Raw genomic sequence first — 13550 nt, 5'->3', positions numbered from 1 at the left:
GAAAATCAGATACTTTCTGAATACACTGGTAAGAACATCAGAAAAGCTGGAATATAGGTCTCAGATCTGTTTGTACATTCCAAGAGATTTACCTAACGGTCACAAAGATATTAGGTCACATACAGAGGAAGGCAATAAATGGTTGTTAGTGGGGTTAAAGATGGTCCAAGATAATTTGGTTCTGGATTTGGCAGCATTCCATCACTTCCACATCTAAAGTTCTAATGAGTCAGGCAGCCTTTGTTGTCAGCTTTTTTTTTCGGGGATTCTTGTTCACAAAGTAACATAAAATTATTCTATGAAACTGTGTCCCTTCCTAGGAGAAACAAACATATGGCAAAACAAAAGCTTACACATGGATAATTACAGTACAATATTATTCATAATAAACACCGTGAAAATAACCCACATAGCTGGGCAAACAAATATCTACACACTAAGATGTATTCAACCATAAGAAGGAATGAAATACTGATAATCAGAAGGGACAAGGATGAACTTATATCACATGATTGTGTTCATGACACATCAGAATAAGAATTCACAGAGGCAAAAAAAAAAAAAAGTAGATTTCACGGTTGCCAAAGGATGGTTGTTGTATGGGACAGGCGGAAAGTAACTGCTAACAGCTACAGCGCTTCATTTTAAATTGATAAAAATGTTTTAAAATTATACTGCAATGATAGTTATTTAACCTTTTAAGTCTAACAGAAATACTGATCTGTCCAGTCTAAATTTATCTTAAACTATATGACTCCTATCTTTAAAATAATTAAACAAATGGACATAATTTGTATTTATAAAATGCTAAATTAAACAACTGCAGCATGAGGTTCCCACTCGAAATGTTATTGAATGAGACTAGGGGTGACTCAGTAAAGTGCTTGCATGTCACACAGGCATGAGGACCTCAGAAAACAACCAAAAGGGCTGGCAAGATGGCTCAGTCAGCTACGGCCCTTGCCTCCAAGTCTAACAACCTGAGTTCAGTATCTAGAACCCCTATGGTAAAGGGACAGACCCAATTCCCTTGGGATTTCCTCTGACTGTTACATTCTCACCATGGCACATGTCTTTACATACACAGACAGACATGCAAGTACATAAATGTTTAAGCAGAGGAGGGAAAGCACATAAAGGCTGGGTGTTGTGTCCCACCTCTAGATTCCCAACACGGAGACAGAGACATGAGGATCCTTGGGGCTCACTGACTAGTCTAGTCAAAATGACAAGATGCAGCTTCAGTAAGAGATCTGCTTCAAAAAACAGGATGGAGAAAGATAGAGGAAGACACACAATATCTATTTCTGGTCTCCACATGTGCACACAACATACGCACATGAACACACACACACATTAAAGAAAGAAATTAAACAAAATCAAATGTAACATTCACTAAAACAGACTATAGTATAGGCATAAAGTGAGTCTGTATATATAAAAGGACTGAAATAATAATATAATGAAATGAATTGTAATTTTAGCATAGGGTACATGATAAAAACCATGTGTCAAAATAATCAAACATACAGCAATAAAAATTTGGAGGAAAGTGAGATGGCTCAACAGGTAAAGATATTTACGATTAAGACTAACGACCTGAATTTCATCCCAGAGACCAACATGAAGAGAAGCAACTATTGTAAATTGTACTCTAACTTCCATCCAGTGTGACACTCACACCATACACACACAAAAATAAATCTAACAGATATGAATTAATCACTTTCACACAACAATAATTCCAGCAATCAACAGGGCTGTGAGACAAGAGGTTCTTGTAGTAGCAGGCCGCTTGTTCGTCCCAGTCACCCAGAACCGAAATAATCACACAGAAACAGTATTAATTAAATCACTGCTTGGCCCATTTGCTCTACCTTCTTATTGGCTAACTCTTATATCACAATTTAACTCATTTCTATTAATCTGTGTATCTCCATGTGGCAGTGGCTTACCAGCAAAGCGCCCAGCGTCTGTTTCTGGCAGGCTACATGGCTTCTTTGTGACTCCGCCCTTCTTTCTCCCAGCATTCAGTTTAGTTTTCCCTGCCTAGCTAAGTTCTGCCTTGCTATAGGTCCAAAGCAGTTTCTTTATTCATTAATGGTAATCACAGCAAACAGAGGGAAATCCCACATCAGGCTTTTTTTTCTTCCTGTCCTGGAACTCGTATTGTAGACTAGATTGGCCAGATAAGTCTCAGGATAGTTACAAAAAAAAAAAAAAAAAAGAAAGAAAGAAAAAAAAAAAAAAGACCAGAACAAACAAACAAACAAAAAGAAGGGGGGTGACAGAGAGAGAGAACATTGAAAATAATGAGAAGGTCAGCAGGTAAGAACACTAGCTGTATTTCCAGAGGACCTGGGTTCAATTCCCAGCACCCACATGGTGGGCAGCTCACAAATGTCTGTAATTTTCAGTTCAAGGGGATCTGACACCCTCTTCTGGACTCATTAGGCAGCAAACACACATGTTGTGCACAGATATACATGCAGGCAAAACACCCATACACATAAAATAAATAAAACTTAACAAAAAATTCTCACATATTAAAACTTAACTAAAAGGTCCCACCACATTAGTATACCCTTAATCTGGAGGCAGAGGCAGGAGGATAACTCAAAGTCCAAAACCAGTCTATATAGCAAGCTTTAGGCCAGAAGGGACTATACAGTGAGACCCTTCCTCAAAGAGAGAGAGAGAGAGAGAGCCACATGGGAGTTGGCAATGGAGCTACAACTCAGGAATAGATAGATAGCTTTGGAAAGCCCTAGGTTTGATTATTCATACCATACCACAAAGAAAAAGAACAGGGTGGAGGAGAAGGGGGTGCTATGATGTCAGGCCAGGTGTGACAGGACAGACTCACAATCTCACCTACTCAGGAAACTAAGGCAAAAGAATGGCAAGTTCAAAGCTTATATGGGCTACAGAGTGAGTTCATGGTCAACATGGGAAACTCAGTTATACTTTATCTCAAAATAAAAAAGGAAGATTGGGATATAGTTCAGTGATAGAGCACTTGCCTAGCATACACAAGGCCCAAAGTTCAATTCCCAGTACTGTAAAATAAAGGGAGGTGGGAGATCAATTGGTAACTTATAATGATCAGAAAAATTAGTGTAAATTGTATAGTCATTTGAACTGAACACACACAGATAGATTCTAATTTTTATACTTGATATCTGTTCTTATTCCATATGGTTATGTATTAGATTTGGAACTCTCTTATTTAAACAAAAGGTGGGGAACCTCCTTCAGCCAAAGACCTTTGAGAGGCTGTACCAGGTTGAGGCATAGCCTTGGGGTGCCAAAAGGCCGTAGTCTGCCTGCCAGCCTCTCTTCCCATGCTCTACACCTTGATGTGAGATCCCCATACCTGTTCTGTGAGTTTTCCCTTTTAATAAAAAAAAAAAACCTTAGAATACTTATTTGTAGTTATCTTGGGATTATTTAACTTGTGTTCCCCCCATTTGACACATTCTGTATCAGACGAATTTCCAAATTATTATAATAAACAAAAGTAAGCAAGGAGCCCTGTACACGACCCTTTATATAAATTTATAGAAAAGGCAAAATTAAGCAGTGGTAACAGAAGTATGAAAGTAGTTGTCTTGATGGTGTGGGGAACAGGATTAACTAAAAGGGGTAAAAGGGAACTTCTCAAAAGTTGTCCATATCTACATCTGAGTGCCATTTGCACAAGCAACTATACTGTCAACACTTATCTACACCAGGAATGTAGCTTAACAGTAGAGCATTTGTGTACATGTGTGATATCAAAGGTTCAGTCTCCAACACTGAGAAAAAAAAACAGTGAATGCAGGATCTACAATTTTACAGTATATATATTTTGGCATAAAAAATACAAACTAAAAAGGGTAACATGTGTCCCTTGGCTATACAACCCTTCCATTTATATCCTAATTCTTATCTCCGGTTGCATATTCTAGAAAAATTTATCTCTGACCAACATTATCTGTTTTGCTTTGCTCTGTTTCCTATTGGGACATTCTTTTCAACACACAAAGATGTTGGTTATTTCTACGCCTGACCTGCAAAATCTTCATTCCAACTCCTCTATTATATCCCTGCTCTCCTGACAGAAAAACAGTTCTAAGAAACACTAAATGCTCCACTAAATAGTAAGTTCCTCTAAGCTATATAATACTGGTTTCGCACATTTATTTATTTATTCTCTGTGTGTTCTACTTGTGTGGGGGTCAGAGGACAATTTGCAGGAGTAGGCTCTTTCTCCTTCTCCTTTTGAAATCCACAACAACAATAATAGGGAAGGCATTATTATTATCTCTGTTTAACAGACTAGGAAAGAATTCCTAGGAAAAGGTTCAGCAAGATTACATAACCTTCCAAAAATCAGATAGCAAATAAATGATTCTAAACTTTACATAATGTGTTATCTTGTTCAATATGCTACACTGAGATACTCAGAACTCTTTTAATATAAAAATGTTTGATCTAGGAAAAATACCCAGATATAGATCGTAAAAAGGGGGTGCAGTCATTATCTATGGCCTATTTCAAACAACATCTCAACAACTGGGAACTGCTATTACAATATGATTATCCTGTATACATGAAGTGACCAGATAATTTACTATCCAAATGGAACGCTTTCAAGAATAAATAAAAAACTACTAGTAATTATGTCAAGATAATATTCACCATCCAGTACCGTTCTGTGCAAACTGGAATTTGTGGTCACCTGGCTTATAAGACAGCTTCATTTATGTTTTAGTGCAGCAATTTTTAAAAGTAACAACCAGAGATAAAGACATAGCTGCAAGTCAAATGCACAGGAAAGGGTTAACATTTGGACAGTCAACTATCATTTGGTTCCAGTTTATCTTTGACAGTTCTGCTTAATGTAGCAGTTCTCTGACTGGAAGGATTTGGAGTTAGAAAACCTTGTGTGTTTTCTCAAACAGAGATGACCTATTTATGAAAACGAGCATTAGCAGCTGACAACACTGAACAGAGGAAGAGGTTCCCGTTTCAGTTTCCTCAAGACAGTGCATGAATGAAGTAGTTTAAGTGTATCTTAGAATTGTACTTGACCCACCAATAAATCTTATGACATAACAGTTTATTTAGCAATCTGAATTTTAAAATTCTTTCGAAAGATGGAAGGATGGAAGGATGGAAGGATGGAAGGATGGAAGGAAGGAAGGAAGGAAGGAAGGAAGGAAGGAAGGAAGGAAGGAAGGAAGGAAGGAAGGAACGAAGGAAGGAAGGAAAGAAGGAAGGAAGGAAAGAAAGGTGGACACAGGTCCTAAAATGAATTTGAAAACTCTGCCCAAACGCTTGAAAGAAACTACCTCAACAAAAATCCATCTTAGCCCTACTCTGGTCTCCTCATAATACTCTCCGTCTGAGTGGTTTGGATGATTCTGTTGGATGTACCTCAAAACTCTGGAATCTTACAGTGAAAAATACCCTAGGACCCCACCCACAGCCCACATAAACTTTCCAGTGTGGGCTTAACCAAGGAAGCAGTTCCAGAATGAAGATGGCCAAGGGCACAGCTATACTCAGTCCAAACAGTCCCCAAATAGTGTCAGCCAAACCTAGCCTGGCCACACAGACTACACAGCTCATACCCTCACTGCCCCCTACAATGTGCCCCACAAACCTGGTTCCCTGGCACAACTTGAGAGCTGTGAACAACCCCAAACCAGACTGTACACTGAGGTTATGAAGGCAAAGCAAAGTTTACACGGAAATTTTTAAAGTATTATTTAGGAAAACGTACACAAAGCAGTAGTCAAAGGTCTACATTCTAACTTAGACTCTAACCCTGGCTAAAGCAGTTCTCACAGAGAGAAAGAAAAAAAAACTTAAATACTAAGACTCCTAAACTTAATTAAGGCTTTAACATTTCTATTGGAGCAATTAAGAGTAACAAAAGCATTAGTTTATCAAATATGCTCTATCATAGTCCAGAGGAAGACCAGTTAGAATCTGATACACGTAATAAATCGGTTTTGTAAGCCATAAATTTAGCTTCTTCGTCACTAACAGTGAATAAAATATAAATTATGAAAATCAGGCTACTTTCAGTCAAATCGTTCAAGACCTTAAGCTTAAAAAAAAGATTTTTAAAAAAATAATGAGAAAGTCTTAAGAGTTGACTGCTACACTAAAAAGGGCATTCAGTGAGGCATTCACCAACTAAGACAGGCTTGAGGGAGAGATACAGAAGTCCTGGACCCAGTTCAAGGCGCATAACACTTTATGTGAACGTGAATAAATCACACTACCTAATTTTTAGTGTCGTCAACTGTAAAGTGAGGTAATTACATAGTTACATTTGTTCCTGTCTATAAAGTGAGGTTTAAAACATACCTTTCTCTTCAGATGACATCATTCCCTAGGGAAATGTTTTTAAGGCTTTTAAGACAAAAACTAAATTTCACTCATAAAACATCTTAAAATGTAAAAGCATTGAAGGAATAGTGACACACACCTATCATCTCAGCACTCAGGAGATAAAAGCAAGAGGGTTTCAATTTGAGGCCAGCCTGGGCTATTATTAGAGCAAGTTCTAAGCTAGCCTAGATTACACAGTGAGACCCTGTCTCAAAATATCCAAAACAAAACAAAGTTTAAAAGTATATTTTCCCATTAACACTGTAGGACACAGGTTAATATCGCAACAGTGAGGTATATCATTAAACAAAAGCCCGTGGTAGAAAAGAATTAGAAAGGAGCCTCAATTAGACTCAAGTTGTGTCCAGTTTCTAATCCTATATTCTTTGATAGCCATTTCAAAGTCACACATTACTATATTTAGCAACAATTATTTTAAGAGTGGGGTAAAAGCAAGAACACAAGACATGAGGTCAGATTTTGATACTTGGTATCACCAGAAAAGGATCTTAATACCTAGCTTTTGGGTTTACTGCTAGACTGAACAATAAAAGGGAACATGCCTAACACCGTGGCTGATAAAAGCTAAAAAAATGCCACAATTGAATTAGTCTTCGCTGGGAACTTTCAAAACTGCCACCTCCCTTCCACATCCACCCTGCCTTTGTCTGAACCAAGTTACCAGAAAGAGAAATGCAAAAGAATTCCTACAGATGTCTCACATCTGCGTAATTTTTCAGAAAATTAAAAATAGAGTGCTGTTTCTACAAAGGTATCAAGATCTAATTCCTAACTTTACTACTAACAAGTTCTGGGCAAGGCACTCAACTTTTCTTCAATTTAATTCCTACAACAAAGTGATTTCTTGTCAAGCCATGTCACTGTAGCTCAAAACTTTAAACAGACCCTGAAGAAGCAGACAAAAATTTCACTATCACTTATCCACCTTTCCAAAATATTTTCAAGGCTGGTGTTAACTTTTACATCAGTCTTGAAAAAAACTGGATTCCTATGTTATAGACATATCTTGCTGCTACCTGCTAAACAACAGAAACTTCATATTTGGACATTTCTCCAGTGAGGAGTGGACAGGAAGAAAATGGAAAATTAAAGCCAACCAATTGATGTGCTCGTCATGTGCCAGGCCCTGAGTTCAATTCCCAGAACAACAACAACAACAACAACAACAAAAAATCACTTAGAAAGAAGATTGTTTAGAAAGCATTTGACTAGCACACCTAATGAACCTGATGATGGGAAGGAAAGTAGGAATGAAGAGTAGGGATTAATTGCTGCTGTATTGCAATATCCTATTTCATCCTAAAATGCCACTAGGTATATTGATATGCTGCAGTGTTGTTTACCAAAAAGCCTGTATAGGTCTCCATATTGCCACACCTAACTTTCTCCCACATAATGATCTCTTTGTCCATCTTACTGCAAAACTGTGCATTTAAGAGAAGGCAGCAACCAAGCTGTATCCTATGTTACCTGAAGATTAGGTACTGAGTACCAAAATTACCATAAAAAAAAATCCATTAAATTACCAGGACTTAAGTCCTTTAAAGCTCACAGATTTGAGCTGGGGTCTCCCTTTCTTTGGAAAATAAAGACCAAGATCTACTTTTTAAAAGGCATTCCAAAACACTGGGTAAATGAGGAAAGTTATCTTTTTTTAAATAGTCAAATTTACATAAACATTCAGTAGAAGCTAAATAAAGTGAGTAAGGCAACTTAGCTATCACCATTTGCCAAAAAAGAAAAAAAGGAATAATCAAAATCCTGGACCTGTGATTGGGTAAGTCTGTTTTCACTATATTTCTACATCACACGAAATTAATTTCACTTGTGACGCTCCAATAAAAGTAGGTAAACATATGGTACCTTCAAGAACGAGAGTACTAATTCCAGTCATAGGCAAATATTTTAGACACACAATTTCACAACTTGGGAACAATCTACATGAGAAGTGCCAACTTTGCAGATCTGCTCATGGCCAACTATGAAGTTGTATCAGACGGCATGACACACAGGCATGGGCACACACGGCACACACTGTGCATGGCATATTCCCTTGGGACCAGGATCATCCCGGGGTGGGTCGAGGGGTAGTTACATTTTCATGAGAAATTTATTAAAAACATGCAAACAAGCCACAGACCCTGAAATCTGAGCAAGGGTCACCTCAAGCAAGCGGCGACAAATACGGCAGTGCCTTGTGCCACAGACACAAAAACTTCGGAGAAAACCAGAAATGCCCTGATAAAGTGTGAGAACATCGAGCGTGAGGGGGACCGGCGGAAAAGGGTAGCTCCAGACCATCCAAGGAAAGGGGCGATAGTTCTCCCGGGATCAGTAAGCTCACGCCCAACCCGGGCGTAGCTGTAGCGGCCGAGCTCTGGTTACCTGGAGGACGTCATGTCACCTTCCCGTCCTATAGCACAGCGACCCGTGCCCGGTGCCCGATGCTCAGCGTCAACCCCAGCAGCAGCAGGTACCACAGCAACTGCTCCCCAGCTCTGGCACTCAGCGACCAAGAGCGCGTCCTCACACACCCCGCGCGCGGGCGGCCCCGGGCGAGCTGGCCCCGCGCGCTGATAGGTCGCGACTGGAGGAGGGCGGACGCCCCGCCCCCGCCAGGCCGCTGCAGCCCCGCCCCCAGCCCTGTGCGTTGAGGCTCGCTGTCCGAGCGGCTCCGGCAGGCTCGCCGCCACGCGGACTAGCTGACCCGCCAGAGGGCTGGCTAGCGGGCACGGTGGCCATCTTGAGTCCTGGTAACCACCTCCCCGCTGCCCTCCCGGCTCCACAGGGCAACGAGGTTGAGTGCCCGCCTCAAAAATGGCCGCGCTGCTGGCAAGGGGGTTCATAGTCACATGGGCACGCTCTACCTCCGCGAGCTCAGGTCCCTTTACAGCTGGGGGAAAGGGACGCTGTCAGGGCAAATCGTAGACGTCAAAACCTCATCTGCAGAGGAAAAAGGCCGCCTAGGAAACCTCAGCAGGAGGAAAACTGAAAACGTGGCAACAGCTGCAAGACATGCTTAATTCCAAGCTGCTGCTCGGGGAGTCAATTGCAGATGATGATCCCAAATGTTCTTGAACTTCAGAAACACTTAAGGCAGCTTATCCAATATAAACGTATTCAGGGTTCACTAAACTGAAGCAGAATCTAGGTGGGAGAGGTCCCGACATCCGGTCCTGTTAGCGTGTACTCAGGTGATCAGGTATGCACTAAAGTTTTACACCCTGTGAACCAAACTACCCAATGCTCCATTTGTCACACACGTCAGATTACCTCGCTTGACTCAATACAGGAGTTGTAAAACAACCATATAAAGCTACAAGAAAATGGTGTTAAAGTTTACAGTGAGCTATGGTGAGTTAAGAAATCGATAATAAACTAATAAAAGCTGAGAAACTGAGAGGGGGTAGTATCGGTAAATGCTTTATGCCCCAAATAGCTTTTGTTTATTCCTTCTTTATTCTCTGTGTAATAATATTTATGTTAGCTGAGAACAACATCCAGCGGCACTCATTTACTGAGCAAATAGTGATCAGTTTCATTGGTTTGAAATATATCAGAAAAGAAAGGAAGGTGGCTCAGCAGGTAAAGCCTTGCTACCAAGCCTATAACCTGAGTTCAAGTCGTAGGAACTTGATGGAGGCAAGACTGAATGTCCATCCTCTGGCCTCCAGATATAAACCATGGAGAACATCTCCACCCCCCAAAAGTATTTTTACTTCTTTAATTTTTAAATGGGTGCTTTCTGCCAGGTGGTTGACCCTCCTGCCTTATATCAAGCAGCATGACTTTCTGCTACGTTTCTCCACTCTTCTTAAAGATTTACAGCTTGGCCACCTTAAGGTACTCCTTTTGAACTCTAATAAACCGTCCTTGAGCTTCAAAAAGAAAAGAGAAAAAAACAGGGGGAGGGAAGGTGACACGATGTACTCTGGGAGCTGAAGAAATGTCTCAGGGGAAGAGCATTCGCTCCTCTTCCAGAGGACCCATGTTCAGATCCCAACACCCGTATCTGGTGGCTCACAACCACTCCAGCTCCAGAGAACCTGCACACAAGTGGCACACATTCACACACACACAAATAAAAATCATTTTGAAACTGTGAAGGAACCAAGAAAAAACATAATGTACTTAATTTTAATGTTAAAACGAAGAGGAGGAGGAGGAAGAACAACAACCAAGGAGGCTGAGGAGTGTGTACTCGGTTCAGTCTCAACTCCTCTTGTGACTTCTTTTCTGTGTACTTTATCTAATCTTAGGTTAGGAGGCTGGTATCAGAGCAAGCAGACACCTAATCCCAAGTGGCTAGCTGACTCTAGATAACATAACAAAGATGCGGACCCACCTACTAAACTTCAACATATGCTCCAAGTCCAGAAATAATAGTAATGCTCTAAGATGCAGTCAGTCTGTTCTTAAAAATACAATAAAATTAAAAAGCACTCTAGAACCTTTTTAAGTGAAAGATAAATGAGTACATTTCTGGAAAGTCTTTGGCAACATGTATCAGAAATTTCATTTTTGAAGCAATTATTTATTTAAAAAGTAGACCAATATGAACATATTTTATACAAATATTTTATACTGTTACAAACTTTAGCATTAACAATACCAAAAATGTATCATGTACGGCAAGCCTGTCATAAGCTAATATTTCAGTAACAGATTATACAGCTATTATAAAATGTTTCCACAGAGCAGAACATGATCTTAATCACTGAGCCACCTTTTCAGTCCCAAGGAGATGGGAATTTTAATTGTGAACTTGCCAAAAACTTTCTAACCTTCAACAAATCATTTGAGTCAGCTTCCTTATCTGAAACACAAAGGAGTTCACTCAGTGTGACAGATCAGGTACACTTCAGTTCTCACTGGAGAAAGAACTGTGTCCTTGTGTCCAATACAGATCAAGTCCTTTCTTTATAGAACCAATCAATATTAGTTTTAGTTAGAGAGATCATTCAAATAAACACTGGAATATGCAGCTATCTCAAGAGGCATTATCAGAAATCTATTGTTTCCTTCTGATTATCTGCATATTCTTAGGTTGTATTTCACTTTAATGTACCATTTTAAACAATCTTTAAATGGAACCTGACAATTTATTGGAGAATTGGAAGTGTACAATAACACTTGAGTGACTAAATTTAATTTAGTAAAACTTTTTAACAAAACTCTCTCTCAGGCATACAAGTATTTAATTTTCAGTGACCTACAAATGTCTGGTGCGCAAGAAAAACTATTTAAAAGTACAGAACACTGTTTCTCAAGTATTCATTAATATTTATCTAGTGTTTCACATGGCTTTAATCCCAGCACTAAGAAGCAAAGGCATGTGGATCTCTGTAAGTTTGAGAGCAGCCTTGTCTGTATAGCAAGTTTCAGGACAGTCATGTCTACAGTGAGACCTTATCTAATACACATATACATTATACATTTATACATTAACACACACAATGTGTGCACGCATACATTGTATGCATGTGTCTCTATGTATCATCTCCTTTTCCATGCTAGACCTTAGAGATTCAGCAAAGATAAACAATGCTCCTTTTATGGAATTTACATTCAATCTAAAGTTTTACAGACGAATAACCAAGAAACAGACAAGAACCAAATAATCTGTACTATATGGGAGGCACAGAGGTGCTTGTGCCCACAGATAAGCACTAAGGGAACCAGAAATGTTAACAGACAGGGTTGTTCCTTCATAGGAAAGTGTGCATCATCTGTTATCCATCCAGAAGACTGGGAGTAGATGTGGTTAATAGCCTGGTGACCTCTGCACTATCTGTGTGGCCAAGACCACAACAGATCCTCCCCCAGACTCTTATCAATCAACAGGTCCATCCCATCTTTATGCAAGATGTACTTTAAGAGTTTCAATGTAATCACATCTTAAACTTTATTGTAGTACATGGGACTGGGTTATCACCAAAAAAATTTTGTCAAATTGTGCTTAAATATGACTAAAATAACTACTCCGGGTCAGCCCCTGCTGTAGCTGTGTTGAGCTGAACTGCTTTCTTTCCTCTCAAGGTTTGTCACTCTGCTGGCCGTGGCAGTACTCAGAGAATCACAACCAAGACATCAATGCAGGGATCTCCTTTGCACTGGATAGTCAAGGAAGCTCGCTCTCTCTCTGCCAAGGGAGAACTAAGTTACAAGAGCTAGGTGGGGAAGGCCATTCCACACAGACCATACCTAAAAGACGAACTCAACCATCACCGTAAATAAACAGAAAAAACAAAACAGACTGAGGGACACATCATCTGGCCAATACAAGGCACAGATCTGAGACACAATGAGCCTAGAAACATAACAGGAAGCCACTATCATTTAGTTTTAAACAAAGGAAAAATCTTATTTTGTTAAAAGATTCCCAGACATTATATGTGTAGAATGGAGAAGAGAATCATGAAAGCAAAGAAGAAAATCAGAAGCTTGGCACAGCAATCCAGCGGACACATGTAAGGGGTCTGAGGCACAAAGATAGGAACGAATGTGAGGCAGCTGGATCCACGAGGCATTTCTGAGATAGCCAGCAGGTCCTGCTGGAGGACTACATGTGGAGGATGGAGCTGCAGCTCACAGATAAAGAGGCTGGGAGCTTGGGAGAGCGGAGTTCTCAGAGAAGAGAGAAATCAAGGAAACAATTTAATTTCTAGTCTGTCTTGAACCATATCCTTTCTGTTGTTGTTTTAAGATTTATTTTTCTTTTATGAGTATTTTGTGCACTGTATGTAAGTGCACTAAAGCATGCAACACGTGTGGAGGTCAGAAGAGGACAAAGGAAGCCCTGAAGCTGTAGTTTCAGCCCATTGTGAGCCACCATGTAGGTGCCAGGAACTAAAATCAGGTTCTCTATTAGAGCAGCAAGTGCTCTTAACCATTGAGTCTCCTATCTTTCCAGGCTTGTTTTCTACCTATAAAATAAAATACGTGACTCGACTTGTGTATGCAGTCTCACAGTAGCCTAAAGGGATGTAAAACTTAGTTTACATTTGCGGCCTTAATTTACAATAGACACAATGCTGTGTATGTTGCAAGTACTCTCCTGTCCGAATTATAGCAGCCCTGGCAGGGGAGACTTTAGTATCACATTTTACGTTTTACAGAGGAAAAACTCTAAAGCTCAAAAT

The 13550-nt window shown here is 39.9% G+C and overlaps 1 protein-coding gene across 1 annotated transcript in view; it reads right to left on the bottom strand.

Moving 5' to 3' along the window:
- Adk (adenosine kinase) overlaps window positions 1-9269 on the bottom strand; it is a 356406-nt gene extending 347137 nt beyond the window's left edge. Inside the window, exon 1 of the mRNA XM_048426516.3 lies at window positions 8794-9269. Within this exon, the coding sequence (XP_048282473.2) occupies window positions 8794-9254 (461 nt within the window). The 5' untranslated portion in view covers window positions 9255-9269. The remainder of the gene's footprint in view (window positions 1-8793) is intronic.
- Window positions 9270-13550: the final 4281 nt, after the last annotated feature.

This window comes from Myodes glareolus, chromosome 12, assembly GCF_982192425.1.
Source record: "Myodes glareolus chromosome 12, mMyoGla1.1, whole genome shotgun sequence".
Lineage (NCBI taxonomy): Eukaryota > Metazoa > Chordata > Mammalia > Rodentia > Cricetidae > Myodes > Myodes glareolus.
The sequence above is the reverse complement of the archived record's forward strand: the minus strand, read 5'-3'. Positions and strand labels throughout refer to the sequence as shown.